The 23783-nt window shown below is 53.1% G+C and overlaps 9 protein-coding genes and 2 non-coding genes across 11 annotated transcripts; 4 read left to right on the forward strand and 7 right to left on the reverse strand.

Annotated features, from left to right (window-relative positions):
• The first annotated feature begins 187 nt into the window (after positions 1-187).
• On the forward strand, positions 188-282 carry ColSpa_tRNA_133. Its single transcript has 2 exons — positions 188-225; positions 247-282. It is a non-coding gene; the product is annotated as a tRNA-Ile (tRNA).
• A 500-nt stretch (positions 283-782) lies between these two features.
• Positions 783-1094, reverse strand: ColSpa_05174 (uncharacterized protein; the record flags this gene model as incomplete). The annotated part of the gene is made up of 1 exon (XM_049271386.1): positions 783-1094. The coding sequence occupies one exon, from the start codon at positions 1092-1094 to the stop codon at positions 783-785; it is 312 nt and encodes a 103-aa protein (XP_049127343.1).
• Positions 1095-2434: 1340 nt separating this feature from the next.
• Positions 2435-2838, forward strand: ColSpa_05175 (uncharacterized protein; the record flags this gene model as incomplete). Its single annotated transcript, XM_049271387.1, has 3 exons — positions 2435-2492; positions 2545-2723; positions 2758-2838. 3 exons carry the CDS (start codon positions 2435-2437, stop codon positions 2836-2838), a joined length of 318 nt encoding a protein of 105 aa, XP_049127344.1.
• A 77-nt stretch (positions 2839-2915) lies between these two features.
• Positions 2916-5456, forward strand: ColSpa_05176 (cellobiose dehydrogenase; the record flags this gene model as incomplete). Its single annotated transcript, XM_049271388.1, has 7 exons — positions 2916-3632; positions 3682-4296; positions 4354-4496; positions 4551-4642; positions 4717-4992; positions 5049-5356; positions 5448-5456. 7 exons carry the CDS (start codon positions 2916-2918, stop codon positions 5454-5456), a joined length of 2160 nt encoding a protein of 719 aa, XP_049127345.1.
• A 1076-nt stretch (positions 5457-6532) lies between these two features.
• Positions 6533-7734, forward strand: ColSpa_05177 (uncharacterized protein; the record flags this gene model as incomplete). Its single annotated transcript, XM_049271389.1, has 3 exons — positions 6533-6877; positions 6971-7159; positions 7318-7734. 3 exons carry the CDS (start codon positions 6533-6535, stop codon positions 7732-7734), a joined length of 951 nt encoding a protein of 316 aa, XP_049127346.1.
• Positions 7735-8132: 398 nt separating this feature from the next.
• Positions 8133-9215, reverse strand: ColSpa_05178 (uncharacterized protein; the record flags this gene model as incomplete). The annotated part of the gene is made up of 2 exons (XM_049271390.1): positions 8133-9109; positions 9164-9215. The coding sequence occupies 2 exons, from the start codon at positions 9213-9215 to the stop codon at positions 8133-8135; spliced, it is 1029 nt and encodes a 342-aa protein (XP_049127347.1).
• A 2179-nt stretch (positions 9216-11394) lies between these two features.
• On the reverse strand, positions 11395-11487 carry ColSpa_tRNA_137. The gene is made up of 2 exons: positions 11451-11487; positions 11395-11429 (listed from the first exon to the last, which is right to left on the reverse strand). It is a non-coding gene; the product is annotated as a tRNA-Asp (tRNA).
• Positions 11488-12117: 630 nt separating this feature from the next.
• ColSpa_05179 (putative RING finger protein) lies at positions 12118-13752 on the reverse strand (the record flags this gene model as incomplete). Its single annotated transcript, XM_049271391.1, has 1 exon — positions 12118-13752. One exon carries the CDS (start codon positions 13750-13752, stop codon positions 12118-12120), a length of 1635 nt encoding a protein of 544 aa, XP_049127348.1.
• A 1348-nt stretch (positions 13753-15100) lies between these two features.
• ColSpa_05180 (secondary metabolism regulator LAE1) lies at positions 15101-15769 on the reverse strand (the record flags this gene model as incomplete). Its single annotated transcript, XM_049271392.1, has 2 exons — positions 15101-15346; positions 15410-15769. The coding sequence occupies 2 exons, from the start codon at positions 15767-15769 to the stop codon at positions 15101-15103; spliced, it is 606 nt and encodes a 201-aa protein (XP_049127349.1).
• A 565-nt stretch (positions 15770-16334) lies between these two features.
• ColSpa_05181 (uncharacterized protein) lies at positions 16335-16702 on the reverse strand (the record flags this gene model as incomplete). Its single annotated transcript, XM_049271393.1, has 2 exons — positions 16335-16481; positions 16550-16702. The coding sequence occupies 2 exons, from the start codon at positions 16700-16702 to the stop codon at positions 16335-16337; spliced, it is 300 nt and encodes a 99-aa protein (XP_049127350.1).
• A 747-nt stretch (positions 16703-17449) lies between these two features.
• Positions 17450-18569, reverse strand: ColSpa_05182 (2-oxoglutarate-dependent dioxygenase gloF; the record flags this gene model as incomplete). Its single annotated transcript, XM_049271394.1, has 2 exons — positions 17450-18251; positions 18349-18569. The coding sequence occupies 2 exons, from the start codon at positions 18567-18569 to the stop codon at positions 17450-17452; spliced, it is 1023 nt and encodes a 340-aa protein (XP_049127351.1).
• Positions 18570-23783: the final 5214 nt, after the last annotated feature.

The following is a 23783-nucleotide window of genomic DNA, read 5'->3' on the forward strand; positions in this document are numbered from 1 at the left end:
TTATCTTCAATCATCTTAGCAGATGTTTTAAGTGATGCTTCAGGTTGTTTCTCTGGCCCTGACGCCGAAACAGTATTGTTGTCATAAGTTGCTATGGTAACATTGCTGCAGGGCTGCCAGATCGACTAACAGGATATAATCTATGTTTTGAGAGCTTCAGTCATCAGCCAATCAAGGCAATCCGATGGGTCGGTTAGCTCAGTTGGTTAGAGCGTGGTACTAATATTTCACCAGAAATGTTGAGTAATGCCAAGGCCGGGAGTTCAAGCCTCCCACTGATCACTTCTTTTGCAATTCGAGGCAGTTGTCAACCTCGTTGCATGAAACACCTTTTTGATTTTGGTGCTTTTTATTTTATTTTGATAGAGTATCTTTCAATCTTCACCGTGGAAAAGAGTTTGGGGAGTGAGCGAGGCATGCACGCCTTTTGGGTACACCATTCCGTGCACAGTCTACAAGTTCTGGAGGATGCTCTCCACCTGTTAATAAACCGTCATTTTGCAAGGCACACACACACACACAGCGCAAGCATAGCGCTTAAGAGGGCCTGTCGCTGTCGCATCACACACTGAAATTACCTACACAATGTTTTCTTGTTCTTTCTCTGTCCCATGTCCAGTCACCACTGCCTCACTCCACTCCATCCATAACAAACACCACGCCAAACTAAAATGTCGATATATCTTCAGGTTGCCACAACATTAGTCATCTAGACTCGGCGTCTTTTTACGATTACCCATTCCCGACTAAGCAACGTCGAGAAGGCCTCCGTTGCATCCATCTCACTCCAACTCGAATGTCGAGATTGCCTCCCTCGCGGTCCCAGCGAGAACAACCGCCGCTTTGGCAAAAGGGTGACTGGCCCTCGTCGAGACGCCGGATCTGGACTCGGAGCTCTGTCCCGCTTCCTCGTTGCGGCTCGCCAGCACCCGAATCTCATATATTACCATGCCCACCGCCAGTCGAGTTGGGCGCATGTGTGACCTCTCTCTCGCAACAAGCCGCCATGTCAATTGCTTGGCTTCACCAATCAACACCGTTGCCGACTTCTCGTCGCCCTTGGCTTCGGGCGACGCAATACCGTACCGTCGCATCGCGGCGAGCCGAAATGAGCCATGCCATGGCGGGGCAGCCTCTCTCAAATTAACCGGCCTTCGCCTTCTTTTGCCCCTCCCTCTTCCGATTGCCATTGACGCCTACACAAGTCGATGGATGCACGAATCCGTGCAATCATGCCTTGGCTGGCATAAGTGGTCAACAAAACAGCGAGGTCTCGCTGCCCTTTCTCACTCTCAAGTTCGAATGGACTAGTCTCGACTCGTCGCACACGACAGGCAAGACACTGCAAGCCGCCTCCCCAGACACCTGCGTTGTTACAAGATGACAGATAGTGTTTGCTTCTGCGGCATCCCCGCACTATATGAGAAGCTCTGTGGCGTTGTCTCGGCACAGAGGATCGAGAAACACGCAACGCACGCCAGCATAGAGGCAGCACGCGCCAACATGGAGGCAATTTGAGGCACATGGTTGATGTGCCTCAAAGGTCGCATTCTGACGAGCTACTCCTGACAAGAGGCCAAGAGGTGCTAGTTGGCGAACCTCGACGACCCCCCGGCCAGAACCCCCCCGTTCAACTGGGAAACGCGGGTCGAAATGCCGCACCGTAACGTGGGGAAGCGCCGTGCTGCCTCCGCATTCCCGTTCCTGGCAGTGCGCTGCGCGCCTGTTTCGACCTCACTCGACTGTTCAAGAGTTGCGAGACATTCCATCTCCCACGTGTATCCAGAGTCGTGAAGACTACGATGTTAGAGACACCAAAATGTCCAACAACGTCGTCCTTCGGCCTGAAAGTTTCTTCTTCTCGCCTCGTCTTGTTTCTTATTCCTGTGCCTGGTTCGTCTCATGAGCAAACATCCGTGCCTCCCCGCCCACCTCACCATGCTGTCATTCGCCCCTTCATCTAGCTGCTGCTTTCTCCCACTGCGTCTGGTAGATTGATGTGCTTGGATCAACCCCGGTCATGAGGCTTGACCAACAAAGGCAATCAGCACTGTTACATTCCGTAGCAAAGTCGTCCGGCCCCACCACTTCTACCAGACTCGTCCATAAACTGTCATAATGTGAAGGGCTTGGGCAAACATTTCCTCCTATCGGCGCACTTGCAAACCGTGCATCCATCCACAATCACAGGATTCGTGACTGGTCTAGATGGGCGACGAGAATCTGTAGTCATGTGTCAGCTGTGACGACCCGAAGGATCGCTGTCTCAAAGGGGAAAGTAGTAGATGCCTGGATGGCGGGCGAGGGACAACATCCAAGGACGTCTTGGACCGTTCCTGTTGCCCCTTTAAATGCTCGCCGGTCCCTTCCAGTTGAGGGAGGCTCCGAGCTCTGGTTCTGGTTGTTAGACCTGTTGACGTTGAAGTCCGGCATCATGATGTTCTTCAGTCGCACCGGTGCTCTGGCGGCAGCCCTTCTGGCAGCCACGCCACGTAAGTTCTCCCTTTGCCATTGGGGACTCATCTACTAACATTAATGCGCAAGTTTTTGATGGAGTTGCTGCCCAGTCAAGCACCCCGACTATCTACACCGATCCGGGAACCGGTATCGTCTTCAACACCTGGTCCGCCAGCACTGCTCAGACGGCAGGGGGCATGACCTACGGTTTTGCCTTGCCCCAGGATGCCTTGACTACAGATGCCAACGAATACGTTGGCTACCTGGTATGTACGCTATTCTTCCTTACATTACCCTCAGTTAACACTCGCCTTCCAGCAATGCGCCTCCAAGAACGGCCAGGGCACCGGCTGGTGTGGTCTCTCCCTCGGGGTTCTATGACGAACCAGCTCCTACTCCTGGCCTGGCCCAACGCCGGAGAGATCCTCACCTCCTTCCGTTGGGCAGCGTCATACGACATGCCCCCGGTTTATGCGGGCGACGCCAAGCTCACCCAGATCTCGTCGACGATCAACGCGACGCATTACACCCTTCTCTACCGCTGCCAGAACTGCTTCAAGTGGAACCACAACGGCGTCACCAACAGCGTGTCAACAAGCGGCGGATTTTTCATCCTCGGCTGGGCGCAAGCATTCAGCAACCCGACCAGCCCGTCTTGCCCCGCCGACGTCCATCTGGTCCAGCATGAGAACCAGGGCATCCACGGCGCCGGCCTGGACGCCAGCATCGCGAATCCGTCGTACTCAGCTTGGGCTGCCCTGGCAACAAAGACCGTCACCGGCAACTGCGGAGGCGGCTCCACGACCACCTCCGCGCCACCCTCGTCCACAACAACCCGAGCGCCCACGGGGCCCACGGGCGTCCCCGTTCCCTCGGGCACATACGACTACATCGTGGTCGGCGCTGGAGCCGGCGGTATTCCTTTGGCTGACAAGCTGAGCGAGGCAGGCAAGAGCGTTCTTTTGATTGAGAAGGGTCCGCCGTCCTCCGGCCGATGGGGAGGCACCATGAAGCCCACTTGGCTCGAGGGCACCAATTTGACCAGGTTTGACGTCCCGGGCCTGTGCAATCAGATCTGGCGCGACTCGGCTGGCATCGCCTGCCAGGATACCGACCAGATGGCTGGGTGTGTTCTTGGTGGAGGCACCGCCATCAATGCTGCCCTTTGGTGGAAGGTAAGTCCACCTGACGTCCATCGAGAGCCCGCATACTAACCCCCCATAGCCATATGCCCAAGACTGGGACTACAACTTCCCTACCGGCTGGAAGTCAGGCGACGTCGCCGCCGCAACAAGCCGCGTCTTCTCCCGCATCCCTGGCACCACCACTCCCTCCCAGGATGGCAAGGTCTACCTCACGAACGGCTTCAACGCCATCGCCGGCGGCCTACGCACCGCAGGCTGGAAGGAGCTTGACCTCAACGCGAACCCCAACTCCAAGAATCGCACGTTCGGAAAGACACCCTACATGTACTCCGGCGGCGAGCGTGGTGGCCCCATGGGGACGTACCTCGTCTCGGCCAGCAAGCGCGGCAACTTCAAGCTGTGGACCAAGACGGCCGTCAAGCGAGTGGTTCGCACCGGCGGTCACATCACCGGCATCGAGGTCGAGCCGTACCTGGACGGCGGGTTCGCTGGGACAGTGAACGTGACTTCCGTCTCGGGCCGCGTGATTCTGTCCGCGGGCACGTTCGGGAGCGCCAAGGTCCTGCTGCGCAGTGGTATCGGGCCGGCAGATCAGCTCGAGGTCGTCAAGGGCTCCGCCGACGGGCCGACAATGATCGCCAACTCGTCTTGGATTAACCTGCCTGTCGGGTACAACCTCGAGGATCACACCAACGTAGGTCCAACTACTACTACCTTGCTTCAAGCTCGAGGCACATGCTGACTGAAGTAGACGGATTCCGTCGTCACGCACCCGGACGTGCAGTTCTATGACTTCTACGAGGCGTACACGGACCCTAATGTCACCGACAAGAACGCCTATCTCCAGAAGCGTAGCGGTATCCTAGCGCAGTCCGCACCAAACATCGGGCCCCTGTGAGTTGAAGTCATTAACCCTCGACTATAATGTCGTTGCTAACCACAGGTAAGGTTCTTTGAGGAGATCAAGGGTGCCGACGGCATCACTCGTCAGTTGCAGTACACAGTCCGCATGGAAGGCAGCCTTGACGTTCCCGACGGCAGTAAGCACTCGTACCTTATACTTGTTTCCGCGTACACCCCTCCTCCGCGCTTCCGGAAACTGACTTCTTTGCAGAGGCCATCACCATCAGCCAGTACCTCGGTCGCGGCGCCACCTCCCGCGGCAGGATGACCATCGGCGCCAACCTCGGCACCGTCGTCTCGACGGTCCCCTACCTACGCGACAAGAACGACGTCGAGGCCGTCATCAAGGGCCTCGAGAACCTGCAGACGTCGCTCAAGAGCGTGCCCAACCTCATCTGGAACTTCCCCCCGCCGGGCACCACGGTCCGCGACTACGTCAACAACATGCTCGTGTCGTACTCGAACCGCCGCGCGAACCACTGGATCGGTGAGTCCCACGCGCCGTTCTCCTCTCTGTCTCGGCAGCCCCGCTGACACGCACAGGAACTAACAAGATTGGCATCAACGACGGCCGCGGCTCCGGCGGCGACGCCGTCGTCGACCTCAACACAAAGGTCTACGGCACCGATAACCTCTTCGTCGTCGATGCTAGCATCTTCCCCGGCATGGTTACGACCAACCCTTCCTCTTACATTGTCGTCGTCGCCGAGCACGCCGCTGCCAAAATCCTCGCCCTCGCGACTGCAACTGCCCAGCCCCTCTATGCGCAGTGCGGCGGCTCGACGTGGAACGGTAGCTTCCAGTGCGCCTCCGGGTTGAAATGTACCGTCAAGGACTCGTACTACTCTCAAGTACGTTCTTTCCCCCATTTCCAGTCCTCTCTCTCGAAGCTCTCCTGTAAGCGGACGAACACGAGTATGACGATACTGACGTGGTTCACAGTGTCTCTGAGATGGGATCCAGGGCAGGGCATCAAATCTAGAAGAGCGCACGTGGCGCGGTCTCCACCCCATTTCTTCACACGTACATAGTTCCATTTTCAAACCTCAGCCTCCAAGTATATATTCCTTGGTCCTCGTAAATACTACCACATGGACCCGCGGCCGCCTTCTTGAACCACGCTCCTCGGCCCCGTTACTAACCATGCGCGCCAATGAACGCTGCACTCCGCACCATGCTTACCCCACACGCCTAACTGACGTAGCATCCGAGGGGAGGGCAGGATGCCAATCTCCCGGCACCCGGGCCATCCCCGCCTTCAATTAGCGTTGTCCAGCGTTCCCTGCCGAGTGCCCCAGAGAAGCTTTCGGCGGTTCGTGCCTGACGCACTGGCATGTGCCGAGAGGGAGGGGCAGACAACGTGGGACGAGCGGGCCACCGGCTATGTTGTTGCAATTTCCCTGATTCGAGCGTCTGCGTCGAGTCGTTCTAGCTTCCTTTTAGAGTCGTAGACATATTACCTCTTTTGTTCCGTGCTTGTTCTCGTGATCAGAGTTTCCCGTAAAGTGTCTGGCCGCCCCCCCTCCTAAACATCCGGTGCAATTTTCCGCATCGCATGCCATCCGCGCCCCCGGCTCCGCTGTCCCCGTCATGTGCGTCCCTCGTTGCCCGAGCTGCCCCTACAGCCAGGCAATAGACACAGATCTTCCAGGGCGGCAGAGAAACTAGCGCTTAGGCAACACTGTGGGTGTGAGGATGGCCGACCAGTTTAACCTTAGAGCCGGGGGTAGCGGAGCCAGGCGCGTCTCCCTCGTTGGCGTGCTTCCATCTCGGGGTTTCGCTGAGAAGCTCCGCCGCTGCAAATGTCATGATATCCGCCCCCGTCATGACTCTTGCCGAAACGGAACGAGGGCGCCCCCTCCATCTATGACGATGTCCAAGGACCGGCGCTGCGTTTCCCCAGACTGCAGGGGCTGGCAGCTTCAGTGGATGTGATAAAGACTGCATTCCCCCAGTCTCGAATGCCCTTTTGTCCTTTCTTCCCCAGTGTCTTCACGATACCATCCAGACACCGCGCACTGCCCAGCATGGTCTCCCTCAAAACCCTCCTCGGCGCCGGCCTGGCCGCGACCTCGGCCCTCGCCAACCCCATCCAGTCCATCGACTTCACCGGCTCCTCTCTCGCGCCGCGCGCCGACCCGAACCTGACGGGCTACCTCGGCGCCTTCTTCCTCGGCGCTGATCCGTACGTCTACCTGTACCTCTCCAACGGCAACAACCCGACCTCGTTCCGCGCGCTCAACGGCGGCTCGCCGGTGATCCGTCCGACAAAGGGCACCGGCGGCGTGCGCGACCCGGCCATCGTCGAGGGCGGCGGCGCGCAGAAGGGGAAGAAGTGGTACATTGTAGGCACGGACCTGGATATCGGAAAGGTACGTTCCTGTCGGCCGTGAGGCGTTCCTGTCATGAGAGTCATGAACCCGGCGTCCGCAAATGAGGACCCGTGCTGATCGTAGTTTTGTTAGACGACCTGGGATGCGGCCCAGAGACAGGGGTCCAAGGGCATCTTCGTCTGGGAGAGCACCGATTTAGTAAACTGGAGCAGCGAGAGGCTCGTCGTCGTTGAAAACGCCAACGCTGGCATGGTCTGGGCCCCCGAAGCCATCTGGGATCCGACCAAGGGGCAGTACCTCGTCCACTGGGCGTCCAAGTTTGTGAGTATTCCCTGCGGTTCTGCCTCTCTCGATGTAGACACCCGGAATTGACCGCCGCCGCAGTATCCCGCCTCGGACCCTAACCACACCGGCGCCCCGGCCCCATTGTGATTCGCTACGCCTACACCTCCGACTTTCGCACCTTCTCGGCGCCGCAGACTTACATCGACAAGTCGCCCACCAACATTATTGACCTCAACATTCTGCCGACGTCGTCCGACGGCCGCTCCTTTGTGCGCTTCCTCAAGGACGAGAGCCTCAAGACCGTCTTCGTCGAGGTCACCACCACCGGCCTGTTCGGCACGTGGACGCGTCCCGGCGGGAGCTCCGCCATCATAGCCAGCGGCGTTGAGGGCCCCGCCGCCTACTGGGACAACCAGGTCGCCGGAAAGGCGCACGTTCTGCTCGACTTTTATGGCGATGATGGGTACCGTCCGTACGAGACGACCAACGTGGCCAGCAACTCGGGGTGGACCGCCAGCTCGCGGACCGGATTCCCTAGTGGGCTGAGACACGGCGGCGTGCTGCCGATCAACCAGACGGTGTACGACGCCTTGGGAAGACGCTGGGGTTGAATTGATTAAAGTAATAGTATTCATGTAAATAATCCCCGCGCGGGCCAGCTGTATATGCAAACATGTTCCCCGAAACGCTAGGCGACAAAAACTTGGTTGCCTGAGTATATTTGATGTCTTCCGTCCGTCGTGGTGGTGTCCGTGGTCCTTGTCGCCATGCTCTGGTGACCTTGGAAGCTGGTACCATCACCTTGGCTTTCGCCCAATTCAGGCGACATCCAGATTCCCAACAACAATAGCCAATCTGGCTCGACTCCTGGCTTGAACTCCGGCGCGGCATGATGTTTGATAGAGAGGACACCTATATCACCCGCAGCATCGCAGTCCCGATTTTGATCCTCACGAGATGCGGCTAGTGAGTAATCATTCATCGTCCTATTCAGATCCATGCCTTATTATCAATCATATCTCTCTGATGAGAGTTCCGTGGCGTTGTCGCTGGTCCCCGCCGAGCTAATGGCTTGTACGTCGGACAAGCGCCGGCTGTCGTCGGGTGCTGAGCTGTGCGACACGGCCACGAGCTGGTTAGGGGCTTCGGAGGCTGTCGGGGTGTAAATTGTCACCGTGGGAGCCGAGCGATAATGGCTCTCAGGACCAGGAGAACCCACGGCCGACTGGCGGTAGTAACCCTTGTAGGAGTTCAAGTGATACGCGGACTGCAACGGAGGTGATCGAGGTTCTGGTGGGGTGCCAATAGGGGCCATGGGGGAATAGGCATATGGCTGGTTCATGACGCTTGGAGAAGCCCCGCTCTTTGCCCGGCGGTTGCGTAGCCAGATCCATACAATACTGAGCACGGTAAGACCAACGACCGCCAGACCGCCGACGATACCGCCGACAACGGCGCCGACAGACGTGGCAGGCGAAGAGGCCGGAGAAGGATCTGTTGTCGTCGTCTCTGTGGCAATGGTTTCGACAGTGGAGGCCGGCGCCGTTGTGATCGACGAGTTTGATGCCGAGCCCGATGGTGATGTGGTAGTTCCCGCTGTCGTCGACTGGCCCGTGGTCTCGAGAACAAGCTTGTTGCCTTTGGCGCGGTTATTGCCGCAGAGGAAGCCAGTGATTGTGGCAACTGAGTTGGAGGTTAGCGGCTTGATCGCTGTGACGCAGAGGGGAAAGTCGGTGTTGAAGTTGCTATCGTTATGACACGTTAGCATACGAACAAAGACATTGTAAGGCGAATCTGTCAACACAGAGTAAGGACTATGAGTTGAGACGAACCAGCAGAGCGTGCCAACACCCTGGCTGCTTTGGCTGCATGATGAGTTGAAGCCATCGAGGCAAGCCGTGAACGGTTGCGATCCTGCTGTACAGCCGAAATTGCTGCCTTTTCTGACACAGGCCTGTTTGGGGTAGCAATCGAATGCCTCGCTGTCTGTTGACGGATGTCAGTGTGTCGAGCTCAAAGCTGGCTAAAAAAGCAACATACTATACACGTAGTATCCGTACGTGGGACCACCATCCTGTCTCTTCAGAGCCATTGCCGCGAGCCGCGGGTTGGGAGGCGACGTGGGCGCAATAGACCAATCACCGACTTCATCACGGGCTTGAAGTGTTTGGGAAGGTACTGTTAGGTTGTGACGGCCAATTTCAACCGATTCGGCTGAGAGAACTAGGCCTATAAGAAGCACAGCTTCTACTACCGCGAACATGACGATGGCAGCGCGAGAAGTCACGATAACTAAAGTCAAGCCAATGGAAGAGATGGCACAACGGGAAAGGGGCCTAGGTCGTCTACGCCTTGTCTGATGCAGCCGCGAGTTCGCAAGATTATGAAAATCGAGTGGGAGGAGTGTTGGGACACTAGAAGGAACAAGTTCCCGAGAGGGATCTAGAAGCGGCAAGGCGGGTCAAAGGTCTCGTGCGCGGACAGTGAAAGGGGCTGAGCCAGATGAAGTATGAAAGCAGGTTGGAAAACAAGAGTTCCCGAAGCGGTTGCTGTGTAGCTCGCTACGGATGACAATACGCAAGAACAGAAACCTTGCAGGGCGTAAAACAATTGAACGGCTGTTGGACTTGCAGGAAGGAGATGCAACGTTTGCGGGATCAACATATGTCTTATTCAATCTCGCCAGCTGCGCCTCTGAGCGGCTTCTCGCTTCAAAGCTCTCGAGTGCATGCAGGGGATGGGCAAGAAAGGCGCGAATCTTGGAGGAATGGGCCCATCTCAGCCTCAAAGGCAGTGGTCGAAATGGTAGGGCCAAGTTCCAGGTCCAGTAGTGGACGATGGAGGCAGAGTCCAGCAGATGTATGATGGCAAGAGAGACACGATTTCGCTGGTCATGGGGACACTTATGCCGTGACAGTGGCGAGCAGACATGGCTGCGACTGGCGAAGTATTGACTATCCCTGCACTAACAACCGGGGGCAGAGGGGTTTCAAAGACACCATCACCAACCCACACGAACACCGTAGTCCAAGCCGTCGGGTCGAGGTGGTGTAGGCGGCCATGTTGCTCCCAGGCCATTGGCAGTGGATTCATTTCAATTGAATGGCACTCGTCAAAGACATCTGGTGGTTTCGGGATTTCTACTTTAAGAGCATCGTCCTTGCATCGTACCGATTGATATCTTTGATGATTCGAGGGAGTCGACAATATAAAGACGATTAGCAAGCAGAGGAGAGTAGATGGAACAGATAAGTAAGAGGATAAGGCTGCGGGCAGCTCCAACATGAAGGCGTGTAATGACGACTGGCAATTTTGTGGCCCAGGCTTCGGTCCAATGCTTCCCTACTTCTATTCTTACAGTTATCACAATATGTGTGCTTGGTCCTTCCGCCCACTTCATCTGGTCTTGTCACACGTGAGCACAATGGACATCATCGGTTGCTTTCATATACAAACTTCCGTTCCATAGATCCGCTGTCTTCTATTTACAGGGAGTCATGAATGCGTTATGAATTTCCATTTTGCTGTCGAGTACCTCACCTCTTGCTCCCTTGTCCTAATCCCAGAGCACCCCAAATGCTCACACTTTGGCTGAACAAAAAGTCTGGCAACGACCGCTCTTCTTCAGCATCTGAGCATATCTGGGCCAAAGATAACTGATCTCGAAGTCTCGTCAGATCAAGAGAGTCACGAGACACAACCAATGATTCTTTGCCAATATCGTACGACCACTTCGCGTGGATGATAGACAGGAGACCGAGTATGAAGCTGGCGACGGCGAGGAGTAGTGCAGCCGTTGCAATCCATAAGTTGGCTGATTCTAAGACGTTCAGTCTGTCTTTTCTGGGAAGAAAATGCTAGATTCCGCGGGTCGCTGAAATGGGGAGTTCATGTGTCTAGTAAAGATCACGTCCTTGTTCCAAGACTTGTGGAATAGTCAATAAGATGAGACACTACCAACAGGCAAGGCAAAACTGTAAATATAGTCTCTGGATCCGAACCACCTTTTTTCTTTCTTGTCTTTTGATTCGTTTTTCCAAGTGACATGAGCAAAGGACTTCTGAAGGCTTTAGCCAGACGTGTGGAGCAAAGAGTAAACAGGGAAGCCGGCGACCATAAGTAAGATAAGAATGAAGAGTGGCATGTTAAGCATGGTGAGTGTGGGTGAGCCGACCCTGATCAGCCCCAAACTTATCCTGAACAAAAAATCGATGTGACACATAAGCAAAAAAGGTCACAATATCAGATTAGGTTCAAAAGCAGCAAAAGAACTCCCTGACTGGGAATTGAACCCAGGTCCCCTGCGATTGCTGTCGAATGACTTCGATGACAAGCAGATATCCTGACCACTAGACTATCAAGGATTAATGTTTGGATGCTGCGATGCACTTAGCTTTGTGTTTATGCAGTACGGTCGTATGGACTAGAACAGAATTTTCTCGGTGGGTTTGATGTGGGTGGGTTGGAAGATTGTGGTGGTCAACTTTCTACAAGATGCTCCACTATGGGGGCATGATCTAGAACTCTCAACACAGTGGCCAGCCGGAAAGTAAGTAGTTAAAGCGGGTATTAGAGGAAATAATCTAGCACTTGGCAAAATAGCGTGTCCCTGTGAGAAGTAGAACATTCCTAAATACACGACGACACACACTGAAGGATAAGCCGAGAAAACTTTGGAGCTTTTCGCTGAATCGGGAGCTAGCTACTGAGTTCTTCCGTACAAATGTGGGTACAGATCAAGATATTACTATGTAGATGAGACGCGATCTGATTGCTTGTATAAGTAGCATTTCTCTTCAAGGCTTCTGTTGAAAGCAGATTCATATATGCTATCTTAATCAAACACAGTACGCTCTGTATCTTATGATTGGAAGATGTGTATCACGATATGCCTGCTTGTCATACACTTTCCACGTATCTTGATAAACCCAGAATTACATATGTATTATCATGGACACATCCAGTCCCTTTTAGGCACTTTCAGTTTGTTTGTTCTATGAAATAGGCTCAAGGTTTGCCTTCGATGGACCCTCAACACACACGCCCTCTGTCGAGAACCGACTTCCATGAACCGGGCAATCCCAAGACTTCTCTACCGAGTTCCAACAGACCACACCCTTCAAATGCGGGCAGATGGCGCTGACCTTCGTCACTTTGCCATTCTCATCTTTGTAGACAGCGATCGGCTTCGACAGCTTCGGGTTCAGGACACCGCCGCACCCGCGACCCAAGTCTTCGATGTCAGTGATGTCGGTTTGCAAGAGCCGCTTGAACTGGCTGTTGATCTGGAGATCATGCGCGATCATAGACGGAGCCGAGCCGAGAATAGACGCCACCCGCTTCGGTGAGTAAAGCTTCGCCCAGGGGTTGGGCTGGTCGTCGATCTCGTCTGCGATGAGCTTTCCTGCAATCACTCCGTGTGTGAGACCGTTACCGGAGTCACCAGTGACGATGAAGGTGCGTTTCTGGCCCTGGTTGAGTCCGATGAACGCCACGTAATCAACGGGCTCGAAGACTTGCCCACTCCATTTGTAATCGATGGCGCCCGCCTGAGGGAACCTCTCTCTGGCCCAAGACTCGAGCTCTTCGAACCGACCAGTTGTCTTTTCTTGTCCAACCTTGTGGTCCATGCCTCCTACAATCATGAAGTCGTCCTTCTCATCGCAATCTGTCAATTTCACGTACTTGTACTCCTCTGCAGTGTCATAGATGAGACAGTCCTCCACAGAGCCCTTGGGTATGCGGATGGCAATACAGTATGTGCGGTAGAACTCCATCTCAACGACAACGCTAAGCTTCTGGAGCGGGACGTTGGTGGCCTGAACGGCGTGGCCGCACGTGACGGTGTTGCCATTCAATGTCTTGACTTCGACGTGCTTGTTTCCCATTCCGAGGATCTCGATTCCGGGTTCCTCGACGGATATGACTCTCGTCTGTGCATGACACTTGAAGTTGGGCTGCTGGAGAAGGAATTTCAAGACGCCATTAACGTACTTTGTCGGATGGAAGGTTGCCTGGCCGTGCCAAATGGCTCCGTCGCGTTGGTCGGGACTGCCTGGTTCAGAGGACCAGCCCTTGATCGTCAAGCCCTCTTTAAATTCGGCTTCAATTCCAAGCTCTTTGGCGTACTCGACCTCATCACGAATGCTTTGGATGTCTTTGGGGTGTTTGGGGTCGCCACGGGGGAATTGCGAGACCATGTATCCGGGCAGGTTTCGGTATTCGCAGTCGATGCCCAATTTCTTTGCAATCTCGCCAACGTAGTTCAAAGCCCATGTGTGACTCTCAGCGGCCGCTTTAGCACCATCTTGGCCGTGCTTCTTCTTGATCTCGAGGTACCCGTCGTCGAGAGCGTTGGACAAGTGGCCACTTGTTCGACCCGTCTCACCAGAGAGAAGCTCGCGAGCCTCAAGGAGAATGACCTGCTTGCCGCGGGTGACCAGCTCATATGCGACCGAAATCCCTGCAATTCCCGATCCTACGATGCAAACGTCGGCTTCGGTGTCCTGGGTCAAAGGTTTCACCTCAGGTCCGGCACGATTGGCATACCTGTCGTTGTGCACCCAGACGGCATCGGTGGCGCCAGAGGTGGCCTCGAACTGCTGCTCCAAAGCAGTGGCGGCAGACATTTTTCTGATCTGTGTCTGAAATTGGGACGCGTTTGTGTAAGAAGAACTAAAGGATCTTGGTGCTCTGTATGCAATGGAAGAGAAGGATGCTCGGTGCGTGAAAGATGGCAAAAGACGACGCTGAAGCTTAATTGACTGCTGGCGGAGGGAATTCATATTCACAAACTTTGGTAAAGAGCGGCTTGGTAGATTAGTCGATTAAGGAAGAGCTATCAAGCGCAAGTTCCTCCTCAGACGACGTGTGGTATTTGTTTTGTCCTCTCGCTGATTGGCGTTTGTTGTTGCGAGGTGACACGAGGGTGAAGTCATCAGGCGGTCATCACGTCTCGTTTCGTCATGATACTTCTCTGGCCAACGCCTCGAACAGTCACGGCCCTGTCGTTCACCGACGCCGAATGACACTTTACCCTGGTTTCATTCCCATTCAAGTCGTCTGTTGCCCCAAGACCCAATACTCTCGTCTGGAAATCCAGCCACGCCCATGTCTTGGCCATGGAGAGAGAGCTCCGGATCTGACGATCGGCACCCCACAAAGCCAATTCGCCGGCATGCAACCCACCTTCACCCGGTTAGCCTCCTTTTCCCATATGATAACCTAGAGTCCAAAGCCAATCAATGCGCTTCCAATTCTTTGGTCGTGCATTGAAACCCATGTTCGTTGGCCAATCTAGCAGCATTGTATCACTCCATCATCGTTTTGCTAGGCGAAGCGGCATAGAGTGATGACACTAACATGTAAAGCAAGGGGAAATGGCCTGCATGGGGATGCCTTAGCCTGGACAACAAATTTTGCGCAGCCAGAGGTACTTCAACAATCCTTGGCTCTTCAACAGAGCTGGTTATCTGTCATAAGAGACTTCTCTGTTGCCGGGCTATCGCAATTTATATATCAACGGACCGAACACCTTCAGAATGGTGACACCAAAGGTGGGAGCATTTAGCAATTGCACCAAAGGCAGTAAAGTGGATGATGGCCTCTTGACTCCGTACCCCTAAAAGCTTATTGAGTTGAATATACAGTATGAACTTTTGCTTCTTCTTTCCTACCCTAAAATGACTTCTGACCTCATTCCCTTTAACAACAGCTCAGGCTGTTGAGATACTTTTCAAGTTAAATCTTGACCTATCTATCGTTGGATGAAAACGTGACGCGCGTCCAACGAGATGAAGGTGCGCAAGCATATCCTAAAGTTACTGGATAGAAAGATATGTGACATAGAAATGATATTGCTAAATATATCGATCAAATGGCTCAGGTCCACCAGTTGAGTCATCCCGAAAACGCTGTAATGCAGTAACTGGACTAGCTAGCTCCAATCAGATTTAATGGGAATCGAATAACCAATTCCTACGCATCAACTTTGTGAGGCTTCTGTCCCCAAACTGCTCTTTGGCGGTAGTAGCCATGAAGATTGCCGGACCGAATCTCACGTCGGAGCTGTGCCGCATAGATCTGAATCTCCTCCCGAGTCCAAGTAGACATGACGTTTGCCATGAAGAGAACGTAGCCCTCGATATCGGAGAGAAGAGTCAACTGCGCCCACTCGCCAATCTCCTTCTTCACCGGATCCTTGGGCCAATTGCCAATAGGAGCCTACACCATTCTTCGTTAGCACCGTCAAAGATAACCCGAGCTCAAGGCTGCTGTGACACATACCTTGTTATTCCACTCGGTGATGTGCTCGAAGCCAGCCTGCTCCATTGACGTCCGCTGCAGGTTCTCGTCGAGGACTCGAAAGGTCCGGCCCATCTTACGGCCGCCCTCTTCGAAGAACTTGCCCCACTGGCCCAGGGCACTGGTATCCGGCACGGTGCCGTCGTCACTCAGGATAGCGGGTGAAACCTCGAAGCTCTCAAGGTAACCGCCCGGCTTGAGAGCCCTGTGGGCTTCCTTGAACAGCGCTGGCCAGTCTGCAATGCTTCCGACGAGGAACCGAATGTGCACGTAGTCAAATGACTCGGGCTCAAATGTCCACTCACGGGTGCAGTCATCAATCTCACTGTAGAATATCAGCATCGAGATGGTAGCGCCGCGCAAGTGTGTTGATTACTGACAACTTCAAGTTGGGGGGAACCCAACTAGGTTGAATGGGCGAGATGTCGGTTCCGATAACTTCGCATTCGGGGTTCTCATCTGCGAAATCACTAGGTGTGGTTTAGTCTTTGCGAGCGGCTTCAGCAGTTCTCACACTCACATGGCCCAGATACCTGCATTGGAGATCTCCAATCAACCACTGAAGTAATCGGTGAAGTTGTGTCAAGTCTCACCTGTTCCCGTTCCGATGTCAAGAGCCTTGGTCAGCTGAAAACGGGTTAGCCGAGCGAGATCAGATAACTGGTATGAGTCGCCTGTTGGTTCCATCTTACCTTGCTTTTGTCGAGCGGTGCCAAGTGAAGCTTGTCGCCCATCGATAAGGTGAGGAGGTGGTGGCTGCCCAACATCAGTTTCGCAGCTCATTGCATCGGCTCCGTCACGTTCCGCATCTTACTTGATATCCCAGGCCTCATTCTGTTGCTCGTCGTTGCTCCCCTTAGCGACACGTTAGCCCCGCGCCAGACTGTGAGGACGCAAACGTGAGCTCCTACCAGTACTGGGCGTCGCCGACTTCGCCGTGAAAGGTCCTTCCGTGGATTTTTCGGTACTGCAGGATAGTCGAGCTGATGGACGCCGTAGAGCTGGCGGCGTCATCACCTAGAGCAGAGTCGGTATCGCCATCGTCGGCAGCGTCCTAGCGGCGCGTCAATAATCGCGGCTTGCACCAGCGTTGGGGGCAGCCCAGAAATGGCGTCTACTGACTCGTGCCGCCTGCACCCAATGCTCAGCGGGGAGGATTCCAGTCGTGTCCGTAGCAGTTGTGGTTTCCTCCTGTCCAGCGGGTGCAGCCGGCGGCGATGCTGCGGGGGCGGCGGCTGCTGCCGCAGGTGGTTCCGCAGGCTGTTCGGATGCCATGATATCGGATCTCGCGCGTCGTGATGTCCCGTGTCGTCTCGCTCGCTCGGGCTATCCCTATCGTGGCTCCAATCTCGAGGATCTATGGAGTGAGAAAGGATAGGTTGGATCGATGAAACAGATTGGAAGAGGTGGAAACTTTGCCACGAGTCAACGACAATACTTCCTGGTCCCTGTTCTCTTATAATATAATATAAGGCCCCGGCACAATCTCCACAGCGGGTAACGCGCGTGGTTGTGGACGTGCGTCCTCCGTTGACCATGGGCTCTCCAATTGAACAGTGTTTCCTTCACCGCATGCCACCATCCCGGGCGCGGGGTCTTTTCTTCGGTTCTCCATCAGTGTTGCGACGAGGTATCGGAGGAGGGTCCAACTGCCGTGGTCAGCTTCGTGTCAGCAATCGATCTCTACAAGGCGTCTAGGTACGTGTCATGGAGCGCCAAGTCCGCTGGCCAAGGGCTTCCAATGCTACCATCTTCGGCCTCCATCGCCAGAAATGAACATCGGAGGGGGACGGGGATCATCAGCGGATTGAGCCAACCACATAAGCAATACGGCATTTGTCAGTGGGACCTGCCATGCAAGACGAATCCGCAATATATGTTCTTCAAGGCTTCGGCTACCACAAGCTGTAACATTGACAGAAATAGCCGACGAGATCTGAGGTTTTTTTTTTGGAGAAACAGCAAGTACTTGAGAGTACCAGATGAAAACATAACAATCCTCCTCTGCGTCTCCCCAGCGTCTTAATATGTCGCATTCAGGCGCATCTCAATGTACTCGCGGCTATTGATCGGACCGTACTTCTTCGGCCTGCCAGGGCCAAAGCAGCCCGGGATGCAGTCCACCGTCTTCTCTTGATCCGCGCCGATGAAGTAAGGGATCGAGTACCGAGCCCGGGTGATGCGGCTACCGCTCTCGTTAGTATCCAACGGCGGCGCTCGCACGCGATGCATGGTCGACCGCAGCGTATCGTTGCTCCACCGCTGCATGAAGTCGCCAATGTTTACCACAATTGTCCCCGGGATATGCGACACTGGCACGAATTTCCCTTCCTCGTTAGGGTCTTCCACCTCGAGGCCGCCGACATCGTCCTGGAAGAGGAGCGTCATGGAACCAAAATCCGTGTGGGCGCTTAACCTTTCGACTTTGCCAACGCGCAGCGGCTTCTCCTCTACCGGCGGGTAGTGAAGGAGGCGGATTTGATTATCTCTCCTCACGTGGTACCTCTGGAAGAAGTCTTCATTTAGGCCCATGCCGAGCGCCATAGCGCGGAGCAGGTGGAGCTCAAGCTGGTAGCAGACCTCGTAGAAGTTATTGAAGAATGATCGGAAACCAGGTAATGACTCTTCAGGAATCCAGATATTCGGTAGGTGATCGTCATCTTCACGGCCGATCTCGTATGATTCTTTGAAGTCGGGGACCTTTCGTAGCTCGCTGATTTGTTCGGCATCGAAGATCATTTGCGACACCTTTTCCCGGCCGATGCCGGAATACCCGCGGTGCCACCACCCTTCGGGAGGATGCGGTGCCTTTGTCTTTCTCCACCTGTGGTAGTGAGAAGAACCTCTCGCTCTACGCGAGGTGTGAGTATTGGTTCTGCCGATTTTACAGGAGACGGAAATCTGGGGAAAGACTCACCCACTGAAACGCTGCGTTCAGAGTTTCCTCCGGTATTCCATGGTTCTTGATATAAGCAAAACCTGCCGTTCTGAAAGCGTTGACAAGGTCTTTTCCAGTCTGCAAAGCGTCTTGCGCTTCAGCGCCATCTTCCAAACCTCCTAGGTCGATGAGAGGGATGGTTGGTTTATCGCTGTGCGGGCCGGGATCCGCGTCATCCGAAGCCCGTGGCTGCATGAGATCCATAGCTTCCACATCCGCAGTTTTTGATGAGTATCAATGGTGCTGTCGTGTGCTGGAAAAAGGAAGGCTCAAAACACTCACAAGTAGTTTGGTTTAGGTTTTGATCGTTTTAGTTCCCCACCGACCGCAAGATGACGGTATGACGTCGATGGACGCACGAGGGAGGTTATTCACATGCGAAACCTGGACGCCACACACATGGATTAGCAATCAAGAGCGATCTGCAGGAACATCGCTGCCGCTTCTTCTACACGGGCGAGAGTACTTCCTGTAGTCACCCTTCTGACCCTAATATGCGTTAATCTCTTCCGGCACGAATTGACATCAACTATCATTGTGTAGAAAATCTTTCTTACAATGTTGTTCCATCCAGCAAATCAACCGCAGGTGCTCTGTTAACACGCAATCTTACAGACGTTTCAATTTCGTTCAGCACCAGATAATGCATTGCCTTGCTCCAGAGAGTGTCAGTAATCAGCTAGTCTTCTATTTTTCAGCTTATACGTACTATCTACATCATCTCGAAGTGGCGTTTCTAGGTAAGATTGGTTACTTAAACAAGTGCAACTGGCTGGAAATTTTCAGTGACCCCCTTGCTCAGCAACTCTCCGTACATGACGCCGTGAAGATAGGCCTCACCCACAAGAACGTACGCTTCCCCTTTGATCCTTTCCGCATTTCCAACAGCTACCGTAATGTCTTGAGTTTTCCTCAGCAGCAACGGCATCCGACTTCCCTTGATGAGCCAAACCTCATCCCCAGTCCTAGCAGCTGCAGGTCCGAGTCCCAGATAGCCTTTCTTTGTCTCCAAAACTTGCTTTCCAGGAGTTATGGATTGCACTATATTTGAAATGGGATCCTCCGTCAGTTGTGACAGGAAACTTTCTTTAGAAGACACCCCGAGAGCATCGTCGAGTGTCATAAATGTCTCACCGTTGACTGCAGTCTTAGGACGGGTATTCCTTTCCCTCGACCAATTGAGGGCACCAAGGTCTGCAGATTCACCCCTATGAATGACCATGGCATTATAGGCGATGCATCTCTGCACCCATTGTTTGGGACTATTGTGGTAACCGTGCATTGGCTTAAGATCGGCACTCAATGTTGCCACAGCCACATCAGGGAAATGCTCTCCAGTCAGCCCATACGTGCCTTGTCGGTCACAGAAATCGAGTAACCATGTGACGTTGGTGATGATGTTATGGCTGGACTGTTCGAGACTTCGTACTTCCCTAACTTTATCAATGAAAACACCTTCAAGTGCGAGAGTAGTAAACCCTTCACATTGAACCTTATGCCGACTTGATTGGAGATCAGTGCGAGAGGCATCGAAGGCGTGAAAATAACGACACCCCTTAGCAAGTTGCCTCAGCCGCTGGATCGAGGTGTAATGAACGGGTCCGTGGAAGGAAAAGTCTGGAACCCAGGAAGGCAGGTTCTTTCGGCGACCTTCTGCGATGCCTGCCAGTCCCAAGACGTCAAGATTAGGCAAATGAGGCAGCAGCCATATCGCCACCTGAGTATAAGCCCACTCAACAGGGACGTTGTAGCTGGGTTCAATACCAAGCTCGTACTTGGGACCCAGTATGCGATGTATCAACCCAAGTGCGCCGTAAATGTGATCCAGCGGATTTTCAAACTCGTAGATCCTTAATCGGTGGAAGGTATGCAGTACTTCGGCATGCCGAATTTCTTCATCGGTCACCGCCCCCCAACGTTGGCTTTGCCAGTCAGCCATTCGCCGGCTGACCTTATCGCCACTGAACGCTGGCAAGGAATTCTGTACCGGATTCCATAAGCGATCAATTGTGCCTGGCCGTTTCTTCCAGTCAGGCAGTCGTTCACTTAGGCGATTGTTTAGCTCCTCATCCCAGCGAACCATCAAAATGAAGGCCGAAAACTGGTTGATGAGGGACCAGGAGAACTGCTCATTGCCGCATTGCAATACAATGTCTTCCGGCTCAGGCAACGCAGCTTCTTGGACGACCCATCCACGCGTAAGCCACCGCTTTTTGAGGAAGAAAGCAAAATAGTCTGTATACGAGCTGCGCCATCGATCGCACAAGTCATTCCCCAGTATCTTGATGATTTGTGAACTGTTCAACTCTGGCCCAGTCTCTTGCAGAAGCCTGGCGGTTCCCTTCGATCGAACCGCGTTCAGAACTGTCGGGATGAAATGCCTCAAAATCCAGCAGACGTTATCATTGGGCTCGGTCTTCCCAAGCCAGACAATAACGTTGCGGGCAGCCTCGTAGACCCGACCCATCATTTGGACCTGGTGAGACCTTTCTTGGTTGCTGCCCTGGTCGATGCACATGGCATCAATCCATAGATTCAAACTTTTCCCAGGGACGAGTAAAGGGTAAGAAGGGTTGGCTGCATGAGAATGAGCATGATCCTTTAGCGCTTCCATAGAGCTGGACACTTGATTGAGGTAGTCAAAAAGGGTTCCGCCAGCTTCGAACACTCGGCCGTTACATTCGACATTAAAATACCGCATCTCGTACTCTGCACGATTGTCAGAGCCTTCGACGAAATCCGAAGGCCCCCATGTGTAGGATAGCGCCCAAAATGGGGGTGCATTCTCTAACGAGAAGGTGTTCATTCGCATAGAGAAACCTTGTGTATCTGAGTCATCCAGAATTATCTGGAGAAGTCGAATTGAGTTTTCCGTTGGTAGTACAGAGTAGGAATAAGGTGCCAACTCATGCCGAGCAGCGCCGACATTTACTTCTGGTGTAATCATCGCTTCTGAGTATTTGCTGGTGTGCGTGGTAATTATGCTGTAGGTAGGCCGAGGGGAAACCCATCTCAGCATATGCCAAAGGCGGGGAAACGAATGATTGTGGGCTTCTGGTTCGCAAACGCCTGCAGAAATCGATTCACTGTGTACATACTCTTGCTAGCCAATTGCATCCCAGTGTGTTTTGGGTTGATTGGTCCAATCAGATCTGGCTTGATTATTTGCGTTTGGTGTTTGGCTAACAATCTCATGTTTAGCGCTAGTGCGGACCTCAAATCCTTCGGAAGCCATAAAAAGAAGAAGAAAACAGAAATACCATGAAGAATCATTAAGAGTGATGTTATGAAACAGGCTCACCCAGCAGGACTTGACCTGATACTCTGTCTGAAATGGTAGTCTGGAGAGAGGATGAGTGGTTTGAACGATGTTGGTAAGACAAGTCAGCGAAAAGAATAGCGCTCATAACCTCAATCGTGATTTCGTACAAAGACTTTTCGCTGGGCTTGATCATAATAATATTTCACTGCTAGGTATGTTCGCTAAACGACATAAACAAAGCCGTCAGACATATCCTTAACCCAGCACGATCATGCTTAAGACATACACCAGAAAGAAGCCTAGTAAAGACTTGCCCCAGAATAGCATAGCTCGGGGATTTCCCCCCGAGTCACTGCTTGTGGGCGGTCAGATGGGGCGTATTTTGGTATAGTGGCTCTGTCACTTCATCCGCAGGACGTAAACTCAACACAGCTTTGTCTGAAGCCTAAGCTGGTGCTGGCTCCTAGCATACATAGTCTCTAACTTTGGTCTTTCATCATGATTAGCCATTACGGTTTCTAAAGTCTATCTTGTTTTGCCTCGTTGTACACATTTTGTTTCCTCACGTTGCCTCCCTCTGCACAGCCTAGTTCTTTCGGCCCATTCTCAACTCCTCCAAGTCGAGCTCCTCCCTACTCTCTGTGTCAATGCCCGTTTCCCGTGTTATATGCGAACCTTTGTCGTATGCAGTCGAGCTGCTGCCAAAATGTCTAGCCAGATCTGGCTTTAAAGGTGTGTTTCTTGGGGACGACTGCGCACTGGCGTCGTACGATGCATGGGATTTAGCAGTCGCAGTCCCTGTCACTGGGTGCCCGTGTGACCGTCCGTTGGATCGGCCTCTTCTTGCCGTTGTCTTCACTATTGTAACAACAACTGGAATCTTCTTGAAAAGTGGTCGCAATGATGGAAGACTGCCACAGATGATCGCAAGATCTAGAACCATGTAAGTACGGATGCTAACACCAACAGATTGAGTAGACCCTACTGAGCTCCACAGCAGACCAAACAACCGCTGAGACGTGCTCCCAAGTTGAGTCGAACGAGTCAGCGAAGGACACCAGATATTGAAGGCGGACCATGCTTGCGACGCATGCACTGCATGTTGCTGTTAGCTTCCGTATCTGCCCAGATGTAAAGGTAACCACTTACAAAGAACCCAGAGCAAACATAAACACCAACGCATACTTCTTCTTGTTCCCTAGTTGCAGTTTCAAGAGTTCTGGTATGGGCATAATGATGAGGACGATATCTTCCAAGATACTACAAGCAGCTCCTCCGTAGGTGATGGCTGCGACGTTGAGACAACGGCCATCAATCGTTCGGTCCCAGATTGACTTGATAGGCAAACATTGGAAGACAAGCAACATGAGAAACATAAATCCGTGGGTGAACAGAAACGCCATAAAGCATTTTATCGCCAGTTGGAATCGTTTGGTCATGAATACACGGTAATAAAAGCAGGCAATTGATGCTTTGGCGAAGATTCTGACGTGTGGTTAGTACACAAGGCGTTCAATTAGAAAACATGATTGCGACATACTGCACGAATATGTAGAGCATCTGTTGAGCGTAGAAAATCTGCAAGTCAACAGATCTTAGCAAAAAGATCAGATGGATGATATTGGGAATGGCTTCGCACCTTCAAAATTGCCATCCCGTTTTTCGGTTCAATATTCCAGTAGTGGAAACCAAAGCCCAAACCAGAGTCTAAAAGGCCCAAGTTAGTGATGATTCGTGGTCATTTGGCATATTGGAAAGCCTACTAGCCAAACCGAGACCAGACATGACGATTAGGAATCCCTTTGACAGTCAGTTTACTGTAATCAAGCCTAAGTGCATCGACCATCACAGCAATCTTACCAACGCTACCAGCGCGGTCCAATCATCCCACCACAGCTGAGTCGTGGCCTTTAGCCTGGCCACGCACCGTAGTGCTACTGTTATGGTTGTAAGGATTGGTAAACCGATGGTGAAAATCTTGGAAAATCGTCGGCGTTCTTCTTTTGGGTAACTGCGGCAGAGTTGTTGTGATACGCGAGCCGTGGCTAAAGGAGAACCGAGTTAGCGACTGCAATGGGACGGCCAAGATACATACGGCTTTGTCGTCACCTACCAACTTGATATTCGAACTCACAGGCTTTCTGTACACACTCTGA

Source organism: Colletotrichum spaethianum, assembly GCF_022836535.1.
Source record: "Colletotrichum spaethianum MAFF 239500 DNA, contig11, whole genome shotgun sequence".
Lineage (NCBI taxonomy): Eukaryota > Fungi > Ascomycota > Sordariomycetes > Glomerellales > Glomerellaceae > Colletotrichum > Colletotrichum spaethianum.